Raw genomic sequence first — 15,482 nt, 5'->3', positions numbered from 1 at the left:
GCCAAACCTGGCCGGCGTCCTCTCTCCCTCCCTCCTTTATGTACGTGGCCAGGGGGCTCCCCAATAAGACACAATTTGATCTTTCAGTCATGTGCGGTGCCCCCCTCCACAGTTACACACCTCGACCATATCATCGTAGTGCTTAGGCGAAGCCCTGCGCCGGTAACTTCATCATCACCGTCACCACGCCGTCGTGCTGACGGAACTCTCCCTCGGCCTCAGATGGATCTAGATTTCGAGGGACGTCACCGAGCTGAACGTGTGCAGATCACGGAGGTGCCGCGTGTTCGATACTTGATCGGTTGGATCGCGAAGACGTCCGACTACATCAACTGCGTTACATAACGCTTCTGCTTTCGGTCTACGAGGGTACATGGACACACTCTCCCCTCTCGTTGCTATGCATCACCTAGATAGATTTTGCGTGATCGTAGGAATTTTTTTGAAATTACGGTGTTCCGCAACAGTGCCATCCGAGCCAGGTCTATGCGTAGATGTTATTTGCACGAGTAGAACACAAAGAGTTGTGGGCGATAATAGTCATACTGCTTACCAGCATGTCATACTTTGATTCGGCGGTATTGTTGGATGAAGTAGCCCGGACCGACATTACATGACCGCGTTCTTGAGACTGGTTCTACCAAGATGCTTATGCACATAGGTGGCTGGCGGGTGTCTGTTTCTCCAACTTTAGTTGAATCGAGTGTGGCTACGCCCATTCCTTGTTGAAGGTTAAAACATCACACTTGACAAAAAATTGTTGTGGTTTTGATGCATAGGTAAGAACGGTTCTTGCTAGAAACCCGTAGCAGCCACGTAAAACTTGCAACAACAAAGTAGAGGATGTCTAACTTGTTTTTGCAGGGCTTGCTGTGATGTGATATGGTCAAGGCATGATGTGATATAAATTTTTGTATGAGATGATCATGTTTTGTAACAAAGTTATCGGCAACTGGCAGGAGCCATATGGTTGTCGCTTTATTGTCTGCAATGCAATCGCCATGTAATTGTTTTACTTTGTCACTAAGCGGTGGTGATAGTCGTAGTAACAATAGTTGGCGAGACGACAATGATGCTAGGTGTCGCGCCGGTGAAGATGGAGATCATGATGATGCTTCGGTGATGGAGATCATGAGCACAAGATGATGATGGCCATATCATGTCACATATTTTGATTGCATGTGATGTTTATCTTTTATGCATCTTATTTTGCTTTGTACGGCGATAGCATTATAAGATGATCCCTTACTAAATTTCAAGGTATAAGTGTTCTCCCTGAGTATGCACCGTTGCTACAGTTCTTCGTGCTGAGACACCACGTGATGATCGGGTGTGATAAGCTCTACGTTCACATACAACGAGTGCTAGCCAGTTTTGCACATGCAGAATACTCGGGTTAAACTTGACGAGTCTAGCATATGCAGATATGGCCTCGGAACACTGGAGACCGAAAGGTCGAGCGTGAATCATATAGTAGATATGATCAACATAGAGATGTTCACCATTGAAAACTACTCCATCTCATGTGATGATCGAACATGGTTTACTTGATATGGATCACGTGATCATTTAGATGACTAGAGGGATGTCTATCTAAGTGTGAGTTCTTAAGTAATATGATTAACTGAACTTTAATTTATCATGAACTTAGTCCTGATAGTATTTTGCAAATTATGTTGTAGATCAATAGCTCGCGTTGTTGCTTCCCTATGTTTTTATATGTTCCTAGAGAAAACTAAGTTGAAAGATGATAGTAGCAATGATGCGGACTAGGTCCGTAATTTGAGGTTTATCCTCATTGCTGCACAGAAGAATTATGTCCTTGATGCACCGCTAGGTGACAGACCTATTGCACCAGCAGATGCAGACGTTATGAATGTTTGGCTAGCTCAATATGATGACTACTTGATAGTTTGGTGCACCATGCTTTACAGCTTAGAATCGAGACTTCAAAGATGTTTTAAACGTCATGGACCATATGAGATGTTCCAGGAGTTGAAGTTAATATTTCAAGCAAATACCTGAGTTGACAGATATGAAGTCTCCAACAAGTTCTATAGCTAAAAGATGGAGGAGAATAGCTCAAGCAGTGAGCATGTGCTCATATTGTCTGGGTACAATGATCACTTGAATCAAGTGGGAGTTAATCTTCCAGATAAGATAGTGATTGACAGAGTTCTCTAGTCACCATCACCAAGTTACTGGAACTTCGTGATGAACTATAATATGCAAGGGATGACAAAAGAAATTCGCGAGCTCTTCGTGATGCTAAAATCGACGAAGGTAGAAATCAAGGAAAAGCATCAAGTGTTGATGATTAAACAAGACTACTAGTTTCAAGTAAAGGTCAAAGGGAAAGAAAGGGAACTTCAAGAAGAATGGTAAGCAGGTTGTCACTCCCGTGAAGAAGCCCGAAGCTAGACCTAAGCCTGAAACTAAGTGCTTCTACTTCAAAGGAAATGGTCACTGGAAGCGGAACTACCCCAAATATTTGGTGGAAAAGAGGGATGGGAAAGTGAACAAAGGTATATTTGATATACAGGTTATTGATGTGTACCTTGCTAGTGTTCATAGTAGCCCCTGGGTATTTGATACTTGTTCGGTTGCTAAGATTAGTAACTCGAAACAGGAGTTACAGAATAAATAGAGACTAGTTAAGGATGAAGTGACGATGTATGTTGGAAGTGGTTCCAAGATTGATATGATCATCATCGCACACTCCCTATACTTTCGGGATTAGTGTTGAACCTAATGTTACTTGGTGTTTGCGTTAAAGCATGAATATGATTAGATCATGTTTATTGCAATATGGTTATTCATTTAAGATAGAGAATAATTGTTATCCTGTTTACATGAATAAAACCTTCTATGGTCATACACCCAATGTTGATGGACTATTGAATCTTGATCAGGGTAATACACATATTCATAATATTGATGCCAAAAGATGCAAAGTTGATAATGATAGTGCAACTTATTTGTGGCACTGCTGTTTGGGTCATATCGGTGTAAAGCGCATGAAGAAACTCCGTAAAGATGGACTTTTGGAATCACTTGATTATGAATCACTTGATACTTGCGAACCGTGCCTTATGGGCAAGATGACTAAAACTCCGTTCTCCGGAACAATGGAACGAGCTACTGACTTATTGGAACTAATACATACCGATGTATGCGGTCCAATGAGTGTTGAGGCTCGTGGCGGGTATCATTATTTTATGACCTTCACAGATGATTTGAGTAGATATGGGTATATCTACTTAATGAAACACAAGTCTGAAACATTTGAAAAGTTCAAAGAATTTTAGAGTGAAGTGGAGAATCATCGTAACAAGAAAATAAAGTTTGTACGATCTGATCGTAGAGTTGAATATTTGAGTTACGAGTTTGGCCTTCATTTAAAACAATGTAGAATAGTTTCACATCTCGCGCCACCTGGAACACCACGGCGTAATGGTGTGTCCGAACATCGTAAACCGCACTTTATTAGATATGGTGCAATCTATGATGTCTCTTACAATTTACCACTATCATTTTGGGATTATGCATTAGAGACATCTGCATTCACTTTAAACAGGGAACCATCAAAATCTGTTAAGACGACACCTTCTGAACTGTGGTTTGGCAAGAAACCAAAGTTGTCGTTTCTTAAAGTTTGGGGTTGCGATGCTTACGTGAAAAAGTTTCAACCTGATAAGCTCGAACCCAAATTGGAGAAGTGCGTCTTCATAGGATACCCAAAGGAAACTGTTGGGTACACCTTCTATCACAGATCCGAAGGCAAGATCATTGCTAAGAATGGATCCTTTCTAGAGAAGGAGTTTCTCTCGAAAGAAGTGAGTGGGAGGAAAGTAGAACTTGATGAGGTAATTATACCTTCTCCCGAATTGGAAAGTAGTTCATCACAGAAATCAGTTCCAGTGATTCCTACACCAATTAGTGAGAAAGCTAATGATGATGATCATGAAACTTCAGATCAAATTACTACAGAACCTCGTATGTCTTCCAGAGTATGGTCCGCACTAGAGTGGTATGGTAGTCCTGTTCTGAAATTCATGTTACTAGACCATGATGAACCTACGAACTATGAGGAAGCGATGATGAGCCCAGATTCCGCGAAATGGCTGGAGGCCATGAAATCTGAGATGGGATCCATGTATGAGGACAAAGTGTGGACTTTGGTGGACTTGCCCGATGATCGGCAAGCCATTAAGAATAAATGGATCTTCAAGAGGAAGATGGACGCTGATAGTGGTGTTACTATCTAGAAAGCTCGACTTGTCGCAAAAGGTTTTCGACAAGTTCAAGGAGTTGACTATGATGAGACTTTCTCACCCATAGAGATTCTTAAGTCTGTCTGAATCATGTTAGCGATTGTTGCATTATATGATTATGAAATTTGGAAGATGGATGTCAAAACTGCATTCCTGAATGGTTTTTTGGAAGAAGAGTTGTATATGATGCAACCAGAAGGTTTTGTCGATCCAAAGGATGCTAACAAAGTGTGCAAGCTCTAGCGAACCATTTATGGACTGGTGCAAGCCTCTCAGAGTTAGAACAAACGCTTTGATAGTGTGATCAAAGCATATGGTTTTATACAGACTTTTGGAGAAGCCTGTATCTACAAGAAAGTGAGTGGGAGCTCTGTAGCATTTCTAATATTATATATGGATGGCATATTGTTGATTGGAAATGATATAGAATTTCTGGATAGCATAAAAGGATACTTGAATAAGAGTTTCTCAATAAAGACCTTGGTGAAGCTGCTTACATATTGGGCATCAAGATCTATAGAGATAGATCAATACGCTTGATAAGATTTTTCCATGAATAAATACCTTCACAAGTTTTTGAAAGAGTTCAAAATGGATCAGTCAAAGAAGGAGTTCTTGTATGTATTACAAGGTGTAAAGTTGAGTAAGACTCAAAGCCGGACCACGGCAGAAGATAGAAAGAGAATGAAAGTCATTCCCTATGCCACAGTCATATGTTCTATAAAGTATGCTATGCTATGTACAGAACTATTGTGTACCTTGCCATGAGTTTGTCAAGGGGGTACAATAGTGATCTAGAAGTATATCACTAGACAGCGGTCAAAATTATCCTTATTGAGGACTAAGGAAATGTTTCTCGGTGATGGGGGTGATAAAGAGTTCGTCGTAAAGATTTACGTCGATGCAAGCTTTTACACCGATCCAGATGACTCTAAGTCTCAATCTGGATACATATTGAAAGTGGGAGCAATTAGTTAGAGTAGCTCCATACAGAGCATTGTAGACATAGAATATTTGCAAAATACATACGGCTCTGAATGTGACAGGCCCGTTGACTAAACTTCTCTCATAAGCAAACCATGATCAGGCCTTCGTAATCTTTGGGTGTTAATCACATAGCAATGTGAACTAGATTATTGACTCTAGTAAACCCTTTGGTTGTTGGTCACATGGCGATGTGAAATATAGGTCTTAATCACATACAGATGTGAACTATTGATGTTAACTCACATGGCGATGTGAACTAGATTATTGACTCTAGTGCAAGTGGGAGACTGAAGGAAATATGCCCTAAAGGCAATAATAAAGTTATTATTTATTTCCTTATTTCATGATAAATGTTTATTATTCATGCTAGAATTGTATTAACCAAAAACTTAGTACATGTGTGAATACATAGACAAAACATAGTGTCCCTAGTATGCCTCTACTTGACTAGCTCGTTAATCAAAGATGGTTATGTTTCCTAACCATAGACATATGTTGTCATTTGACGAACGGGATCACATCATTAGGAGAATGATGTGATGGACATGACCCATCCGTTAGCTTAGCATTATGGTCGTTACAGTTTCATTGCTACTGCTTTCTTCATGACTTATACGTGTTCATCGGACTATGAGATTATGCAACTCACTAATACCGGAGGAACACTTTGTGTGCTACCAAACGTCACAACGTAAATGGGTGATTATAAAGGTGCTCTATAGGTGTCTCTGAAGGTGTTTGTTGGGTTGGCATAGATCAAGATTAGGATTTGTCACTCCGTGTTTCAGAGAGGTATCTCTGGGCCCTCTCGGTAATGCACATCATATGAAGCCTTGCAAGCAATGTGACTAATGAGTTAGTTATGGGTTATTGCACTACGGAACGAGTAAAGAGACTTGCCGGTAACGAGGTTGAACTAGGTATGATGATACCGACAATCGAATCTCAGGCAATTAACATACCGATGACAAAGGAAACAACATATGTTGTTATGCGGTTTGACCGATAAAGATCTTCGTAGAATATGTAGGAGCCTATATGAGCATCTAGGTTCCGCTATTGGTTATTGACCGGAGATGTGTCTCGGTCATGTCTACATAGTTCTCGAACCCGTAGGGTCTGCACGCTTAACGTTCAATGATGATTTGTATTATGAGTTATGTGATTTGATGACCGAAGTTTGTTCGGATTCCCGGATGAGACCACAGACGTGACGAGGAGTCTCAAAATGTTCGAGACATAAGGATTCATATATTGGAAGGTTGCATTTGGACATCAGAATGGTTTCGAGTGGTTTGGGCATTTTTCCGGAGTACCGGGAGGTTACCGGAACCCCCCGGGAGAAGTAATGGGCCTATTGGGCCTTATTGGAGGAGAGGAGAGAGGCCACAAGGGAGGGGCGCGCCCTCCCCTTGCCCAAACCGAATTGGACTAGGGGAGGGGGCCGGCCTCCCTCTTTCCTTCTCCCTCTCTCTCCCTTCCCTTTCCCTCCGGTGGAAGAAAGGAAAAGGGGGGATCCTACTTGGACTAGGAGTCCAAGTAGGACTCCCACCTGGCGCGCCCAACCTAGCCGGCCTCCTCTCTCCCTCCCTCCTTTATATACATGGCCAGGGGGAACCCCAATAGGACACAAGTTGATCTTTCAGCCGTGTGCGGTGCCCCCTCCACAGTTACACACCTCGACCATATCGTCGTAGTGCTTAGGCGAAGCCCTGCGCCGGTAAATTCATCATCACCGTCACCACGCCGTCGTGCTGACGGAACTCTCCCTCGGCCTCAGCTGGATCTAGAGTTCGAGGGACGTCACTGAGCTGAACGTGTGCAGATCGCGGAGGTGCCGTGCGTTCGGTACTTGATCAGTTGGATCGCGAAGACATTCGACTACATCAACCACGTTACATAACGCTTCCGCTTTCGGTCTACGAGGGTACGTGGACACACTCTCCCCTCTCGTTGCTATGCATCACCTAGATAGATCTTGCGTGATCGTAGGAATTTTTTTGAAATTACCGCGTTCCCCAACACATTTATTCTAGTGAGACAGGGCCTCATTTTTAGTTTCGCACAGGGCCCTAGATTTTGCCGGCCCGGCCCTGGCTCTCCCTCTGGCATGCCTTTAGAGGCATGAAAACAGTTCATGGTGATAAGCCAAAGAAGTGCCCTCGCACACCACCTCTTATAGTTCACACCCTCAAACGGTGCGGGCTTGGGAGTTGCAACAAAAGCAATAGGAGAAAATTGCCTACACATTTTAGGTTTTTGGATTGTTGAATAATTAGATATTTTTTTTGTTAAGTTTAATCCAGAAAAACAATAGGTAAAACATGATCAACATGATAGAGAGAACAATTGGAGACATGCAATTGATTGTTGAAACTAATCATGCAATTGGGATCATAAGCAAAAAGAAACATATCCATGTCGATCATTAGTTGCAGTAAACCAAATGCTATCCCTAACAAAGAGGATAAGGTGCCATAGGAAACAGCAGCAGAAGATGTAGACGTGACATTCGTCATGTCATTGAAGAGGCCATCGACATCGGGGAAGAAGTCGTCGTTGGGAAACTCGTCGTCGGGGATGTCATCGTTTGCAGCCACGATGAACAAAGATCCAACAGTCGTGCGGAAGCACTCCCCCAAAAACTTAATATCTGCTCTCCCGTGCCGGATCACAAGAGGCGGGGTTTCGGAGGCCTACTGTCTCACTCCCCGGTGCATGCCGGGAAGCGAGATGGGAAAGAGATTGGCGACGCAAAGCTTTGGAACGAGACGAAGAGTTGTGCATCTTACCTGTACATGAGCAACCTCTTATATACGCGAGAAGAGCTGAAACTGACCCCTCATTAGTAGAAGATAAACGGGCGCAATAAACACCATTAAACGGAAGCACTAAACACCATTAAGAAGAGAAGAAACAAGCGCACCAAAATCCAATGAAGTGTTCAGTTTCTTCTCGCATTTATGCATCAATTGTTTCAACTTCTTTGCGTGACAAAAATAAAACTGCGCATACACATGACATAGGTCAATTTTCCACACCACCTTGTCATGCATGAATGGACCACATCGGCCTATGGGATTTACCTTGAATTATTGGCAGAAAATATGAATTATTATATGGGCTAGGCCCAATTATTCCAACAGAAGATACCCAAGCACCGACATGATAAGCTCAAGAGTGTGAAAAGGGTTCTCCTCTTGGAAGAGCTTGGTTGAGCTTGGAGTGGATTAAAACTGGTGGACAGACTGGGCTGCCGTAATGTACAGGTAGAGTCTGATTGTCTTGAGTTAGTGCAAGCATGCAATGGAGATTCGGAAATCTGGAGCCCTCGCTCGGCGATACTAGCTGATTGCTTTCTGTTAGCGCATAACATTCCGGGGATCAACTTCAAACACTGTCCAAGAGAAGCCAATGGAGTACCCCATTTTCTTGCTAGAAGATGCTATGATTCTAAAATTTGTGAGGACTGGGTAGATGTAACGCCTGCTTTTCTTTTACCTCTTGTACTCCAAGATGTTACTTTACCCCAAATTGAATAAAATGCCATGAGGTGTTCCCATAATAAAACATGTCATGTTCTCGAGAGTACAACGTCGCTTCGGTATCTTACATTAGACACCTCAGAAGGAAATACTCCACTCGGATGTTCTTCTTCTGTCCGCAGATTTGGCAAACGCTTCCCCATCAGGAGGGATACTATCCTAGAAGCTCGTAAAGCGCGTCACAATCAGAACATACATTGAGGGAACTGTTCCCTCCAATGTAAAGTTTACTGTTGTGGAACCCTGCAGCCAGTGCCATGTTGTTTGAGCTCTAGATGGCTTGTTATCATAAATTACCGAATGTTCTACGTGTAATTTCAAGTTAAGGGCTCCTTTGATTCAGAGGAATTTCATAGGGCTTTTGAATGATTAAAATCCGTAGGAATTTTTTCTATGTTGGTCGTTTGATTCGTAGGATTGGACATTATAAGATTCTTTCCTCTGGAATTGTTTGTACTACATCTATATTTCATAAAAATCTAGCATCCACTCCAATGTCTTTTTACAATTCCTTTGTTTTTTGTGTGCCATCTGGCACTATCTGCAAATTCCTGTGGTTTGCTAATCCTATAGAAATGAAGTGGGCATGTCATCCCGATTATGTATTTCTCCTGATCTGCGTTTTGAAATTCCTGCTAATCAAAGAGGGCCTAAATGTTCTCTTCGGTAGCTAACCTAGCCCCACAAGTCATGGTCATTGATTTCCCTGTGAACAGCCCTGTGCAGATGAAGGAATTGTGCTCTTTTCGTAATCCAAAATTTGCGTGTGTTATAATGCATCACCTAAACTGGCACTTTGCTGGGCTGTGACCATGGTTTTCACTTTCAGTGAGATTTCAGTGAAATTCGCTGAATTTCAGTCATTTCAGCAAACACTGAAATATTACGTTTCGGCCAAAATATTTCAGCAATTTCAGCATAGCAGAATAATTCCAATATTTTTCGAAATATTTTTAAATTTTTTCAAATTTTTAATTGAATTCAAGTGAATATTTCGGTCATTTGGCTGAAATGGAAACTGAAATCACTGAAATTCACTGAATTTCAGTGATTTCGGTTGATGCTGAAATTTTTCTGAAACTGAAATTGAAAACCATGGCTGTGACCAGAGTGCGGGATGAGCAGCATCAACTTCCCTTTTTAAAAATGCTAAAGATTATACAGTAGTTCATTCCAACTTCCTGGTTCACCTAAGTAGGATTCTGTTTTCTCCAACTTTCTGAAAACACTGTCTCAAAGCATGCTGAATCCAGCAAACCGGACTAAGTACCTCTCCATATATATCTGAATTCTGGTCTCTGAACGCACATCAGTACTTCTCGATCCAGGAGGGCTCCTGGCATGCGACGTCACTCTCGTGCGACGGCCACCAGCTGCTTTCCGATGTTGCGCCCGTAGAAGAGCCCGATGAGCGCAGATGGGAAGCTCTCGATCCCCTCGGCAACGTCCTCCACGTAGGTGATCTTCCCTTCCTTGAGGTAGCCGGCCATCTCCTCTTCGAACTTTCTGTAGCTGCCGTAGTGATCCATCACGATGAACCCCTCCATGCGGATGCGCTTGGCGACGATGCTGAAGAGGTTGTGCACGCCCTCGAGCTGCTCCAGGTTGTACTGCGAGATCATCCCGCACACCGACACCCGCCCGTGCAGCCTCATGTTGAGAAGCACCGCATCCAGCATTGCACCACCCACGTTCTCGAAGTAGATGTCAATGCCCTCCGGGAAGCACCTGAAAGCAAGTATCATGACACGCAGAACTCTTGATTAACTGGCCCTGTTCATTCTTCACTGGAAGTTGGAAGAACGCAAGAGTTTGGTAGGGAAGGGGCCTGCAATTAACCTCTTCAGTGTGGCGTTCAGGTCCTGCTCCTTCTTGTAGTTGAAGGCATCGTCAAACCCAAACTTTGTTTTTAGGAGGTTGACCTGAGGAGAAGGCAAATTTATTTCATCAAAATAGAAAGCTTTGCCAACAGTATGACAAAATTATATCAGTATGAACAAAACTGCTCATTGTCTGGGGATGTGCCCAAATGAGTACACACAAACCTTCTCATCAGAACCGGCACTACCAACCACATAGCAGCCAGAGATTTTGGCAAGCTGCCCGACAAGCTGCCCGACAGCACCTGACGCTGCTGACACGAAGACATAGTCGCCCTTCTTTGGCTTGGCCACGTCAAAAAATCCAGCATAGGCAGTAAGACCAGGCATGCCTGAATTATGAAGTTTCTAGCAGTCAGAGAAAATACTAGCCAGTATATCAGCCAAGGTTACATTTGATTGATTCTATTGCAGACTAAGGTCTACGAAGAAATTAAACCATAACTTTCTGGTTTCATGATCAAAGTGAATTACTGTAATGATACCAGACCTGGTTAACTTGTGACGAATAAAAGTTTACTCACCAAGTACTCCTGTGTAGTATGACAGCGGCAATTCAGGATGGTTGATCTTGAAATGTGTCTGCAGGTTCGTGATCAAAGTGTACTCTTCACATCCTGTCATTCCCCAAACCAGATCGCCTGGCTTGTAATCCTGGTGCCCGGATTCCACCACCTTGCTTACGCCCAAAGTAGTTAAAACCTGGTGGGGTCGATTCAAGGAGGCAACAAAATTGTCAAGCTTTCTGGTGGATGAAAAAATTCAGAAAAAAGAAAGGCTGGATCCATGTACAGAACTGTTGACCATATTGCAGAGCTTTTTAAAAAAAAACTTGTTCCGTGAAACAGAAAGGTATACTGATAACAGAGTGATTATTTTAAGCTCTGCTCATGCGAACCACATGCTACAGATCCAACAATTGAGCCATGCATGAATGAATCATATAATATGAGCTGAAGAAACAGCCGCTAGACTGCAGTACAGTTAACTGGAAGAGTTTCTCTGATATACTGACACTGAATCGGAGAACCAACTGTAGATATGTACTGCCAAGGGGACTGAATTTCGACACAGGGCCAAGTTTGATGCTAGGTTAAAAAGAAATTCGATAGTACCTCCCCCTGGACGAAGTCCGGGACGTAGCTGGGCTCGTCGTGCCTTGACATCCGGCTGCGCATGTAGGGATCGCAGGAGAGGTAGAGGTTCTTGACCAGCACCGCGGCCGACCCGGGCGGCACGGCCAGGCGCGCCGTCGCGGGGACAAGCTCCATGTCGTCCTCGGTGGGGAACCCCGTCACGTGGCGCTTCAGGATCACCCTATTGTTGCTCACCTCCGCCGCCGCCGCCGCCGCCATTGCTTCCTTCCTCGGACGCGCCGATGAGCTGGTGATCTGCAGTAGTCTAGATACTATGAACCACGCGTTCGGTCGGGTGGGTTTCGTGTGTGGCGGATCGAGCGGGTGCGTGGTGGGGGTGCAGCCGCGCGCGCTTAATGCGTGGGGCGCGGGGAAGAGGGGACCGCACCGGAGATGCATGCGTGTGCGGCTCGTGAGCGGGCCGGACTTGTGAGGCGTACGCTGGGCGTTGGACAACGTATAAGTGTGACAAGCGAACCAGCCTGTGCGTGGTTGGATGGTTAAGAGCATGTCTAGCGGAACTCTCAAACCCTCAAACCCTTAAAGAAGTTGTAAGGATTGAGAAGTGCCAGTTTTTAGCACTTTTAAGGGTTGAAAAACAGGGGCAAAGACTAGAACCCTCAAATCCAATCCTTAAACTGCTTTAAGGGTTGGATTTGAGGGTTCTAGTCTTTGCCTCAATCCCAACCTTTAAAACTGTCATTTCATATATCACACATTTCATCATATGACATATCACAAATTCCATCACATTTGACATAAAACAATAACCATTTGGAGTAGTTATTATTACACCACCGAATAAAACAATAATCATTCAAATTATTACAACAATGTTTGAGCAAATTACAATAATTGTTCGAATCAAATAGGACACAGAAAAGTAAAACAAAGATACATCATGGGCCAATGCGCCGCCCATCCAATTGCCAGTGGTGCTCTACTAGATCATTCCGAAGCCGACCATGAGTGGTTGCATCCTCAATCTCACGATGTGCTTGAAGAAAAGCGTGTATGCGAGAAGGGTTTCTTTCCGGTTGCACACGGGTACCAACATTGTCATAGAAACAAGGGAGGTTTAACCCTCTCTCATCCTCTAGGATCATGTTGTGTAGAATCACACAACATTTCATGATGTTCACCAAGGTTTTTTTGTCCCAAAACCGAGCTGGACCCCGAACTATGCAAACCTTGCTTGCAAAACACCGAAAGCTCTCTCAATATCCTTGCGGGCTGCCTCTTGTGCCTTGGTGAAATGAGCCTCTTTTCTTGTTAAGGGCACCCCATTTTTCTCCTTGATGGACTTCACAAGAGTTGCCCATTCGGGATAGATGCCATCGACGAGATAGTATCCCATTGAGTACTCATTGTCCATGATTTTGTAGTTGCAAGCTGGAGCATCCACAGAAATTAATCTTTTGAACAAAGGAGATCTATTGAGGACATTGATATCATTGAGTGTTCCCGGCAACCCAAAGAATGCATGCCAAATCCATGTGACCTCCGATGCTATGGCCTCAAGCACAATGGTAGCATCACAGCTTTTACCGTAATACATTCCGTGCCATGTCTTTGGGCAATTTTTCCACCTCCAATGCATGCAATCAAGACTACCAAGCATCCCCGGCCATCCCCTTTTTTCATTCATTTCCATTAATCTCTTTGTATCTTCCTCGTTTGGTACCCGAAGATACTGCTCACCATACAACCGGATGACCAACTTGGCAAACCTACGGACGGACTCCGTGGTTGTATCTTGCCCAATGCGAAGATACTCGTCGGTATAATCCGCGGGTATGCCATAAGCGAGTACCCGCATTGCCGCCGATATATTTTGATATGCACTAAACCCCATGATACCGGCGGCGGATCTATGACGTTTAAAGTAATAGGAGGCGGCCTCACAATCGATGACAATCTTCACAAACAAACTACGACGCATTCGATACCTTCTGTGGAAGAGACGAGGAGGGTATGTAGGTACCTCCGCGAAGTAGTCTTGCATCAAATGCTCGTGTCCGAGAGCGCGGTTCCGGTAGATGGTGAGTCGCCCCATCTTCGACCCTCTCCTCTGATCCATAAGCTTCACGCGTTCTTCAAATGCTTGCACGTCGACGAGGAGGCTCATCATCTCGACGTCGTCGTCTTGCAACAACTCGTCGATGTCTGAATCATCGGATGACGACCAATCCAACGAATCAGACAACGAGTCCATGTCGTCGTTGTTCACCTCCATCTACACAATACAACAAACAATAAATTGTGAGTGCCAACAATGAATCAGAAAGGAAAAAACGAAACAAAAAGAAAGAAAATGAGGCATACCTGCGGGGAGCTCGGGGCGGCGCGGCTGCCTCTGGCCGGCCTGGCCTCTGGCGCGGCAGCGAGGAGAGCTCGAGGAGGCCTGAGGCCGACCTGCCTCTGGCTGCGGGAGGCGGCTAGGGGGCGGAAGGCCGCTGGGGGGGTGGGAGGCGGCTGGGGGGCAGGGGGCGGGAGGCGGCTGAGGCGGACGGCCGAGGGGCGGGGCGCGGCGGCTGGGGGAGGTCGAGGAGGTGGACGAGAGGTTGAGTAGGCCAGGTAGCGGCCAATCAGCGAGGAGAAAGCTCGGCGCGGCGACGGCGGTCGCACGACACGGGTGGGTGCTACGTGGGGCGGGAGGCAGCGGGGAACGGCGGATCCGGCGGCGAGGAGTGTGGCGCAGCCGGCGACGGGCGGCGTGCATCGAGGGGAGACGGGGGCCGGCCGGATTCGCGGCGGGCGGCGGCCGGCGGCTTGGGAGGGAGGAGGCGGGAGGTTGGGGACGGGATTTTTCCCTCCCGCGCGACGTGGGAAGGGAGTGCGGGTTGGGGTCGAGTGCCCCTCTCCAACCCTCACTTCTACAGGTTGGAATTGGGTTTCAGGGTTGGACCCTTACTCTTTTTTTGAGGGTTTGAGGGTTTAGGGGTTCTAGTCTTTGCGTTTTTTTTTTGTTTCAACCCGGAAAAAAACGGTTATTTCTGAGGGTTTGAGGGTTTAGGGGTACTACTAGACATGCTCTAGGAGTATCTACAGCCGAGGGAACTGAGGTCCACTTTTTTCACGTGAGACCTAAAACCCCTCCGGTGACTAGGCTTTCGTGATGGACTTGACGGCGGCCACCGGATCTGATCGGGCGGGCCGCACCGGAACTCCGACGAAAGATGGCAGCGCCATCCTCAAGCGCAAGTGGAGGGACGGCTCCTGATTCTCTCCGGTCGGCAAGGGCGAAACTCGAAGAGGCACTTGGGAAGATGGGCATCACCGACGAGGAGGCAATGCCTCTAGTGATTGATGATGCCGACGAAGGGAAGTCGAAGAAGTGGCTGCTGGCAGGCAAGGTGCTCCACCGCCATCAACTCCACATCGAGACCATTACCAGCGCTCTTCAGCCAGCATGGGGAAGTCCTAGAGGTCTGCAGTTCAGATCCATGGGAGAGAACACTTTTGTGGCAGAATTCGAGACCCAGAGAGACCATGATCGAATCTGGACGGGTTCGTCGTGGCATGTTAGTAAACATGCAGTAATTCTTGCTGACTTTGAGGATCATATGAGACCTGACGAGGTCACTTTTGACCGTCTGCATATGTGGGTGAGGATCCCAAATCTGCCCTACAATCTCAGAGATGATTCCTGGGGGCGTC

The 15,482-nt window shown here is 45.4% G+C and overlaps 1 protein-coding gene across 1 annotated transcript; it reads right to left on the bottom strand.

Moving 5' to 3' along the window:
* Positions 1-9,924: 9,924 nt before the first annotated feature.
* LOC119311160 (2-alkenal reductase (NADP(+)-dependent)-like) lies at positions 9,925-12,241 on the bottom strand. Its single transcript, XM_037586796.1, has 5 exons — positions 11,802-12,241; positions 11,211-11,388; positions 10,852-11,018; positions 10,646-10,728; positions 9,925-10,534 (listed from the first exon to the last, which is right to left on the bottom strand). The coding sequence occupies exons 1-5, from the start codon at positions 12,219-12,221 to the stop codon at positions 10,156-10,158; spliced, it is 1,227 nt and encodes a 408-aa protein (XP_037442693.1). The 5' UTR covers positions 12,222-12,241; the 3' UTR covers positions 9,925-10,155.
* Between the last annotated feature and the right edge of the window lie 3,241 nt (positions 12,242-15,482).

Source organism: Triticum dicoccoides, chromosome 5B (assembly GCF_002162155.2).
Source record: "Triticum dicoccoides isolate Atlit2015 ecotype Zavitan chromosome 5B, WEW_v2.0, whole genome shotgun sequence".
NCBI classification, from domain to species: domain Eukaryota; kingdom Viridiplantae; phylum Streptophyta; class Magnoliopsida; order Poales; family Poaceae; genus Triticum; species Triticum dicoccoides.
This window is presented reverse-complemented; position numbering and strand designations above follow the sequence as displayed.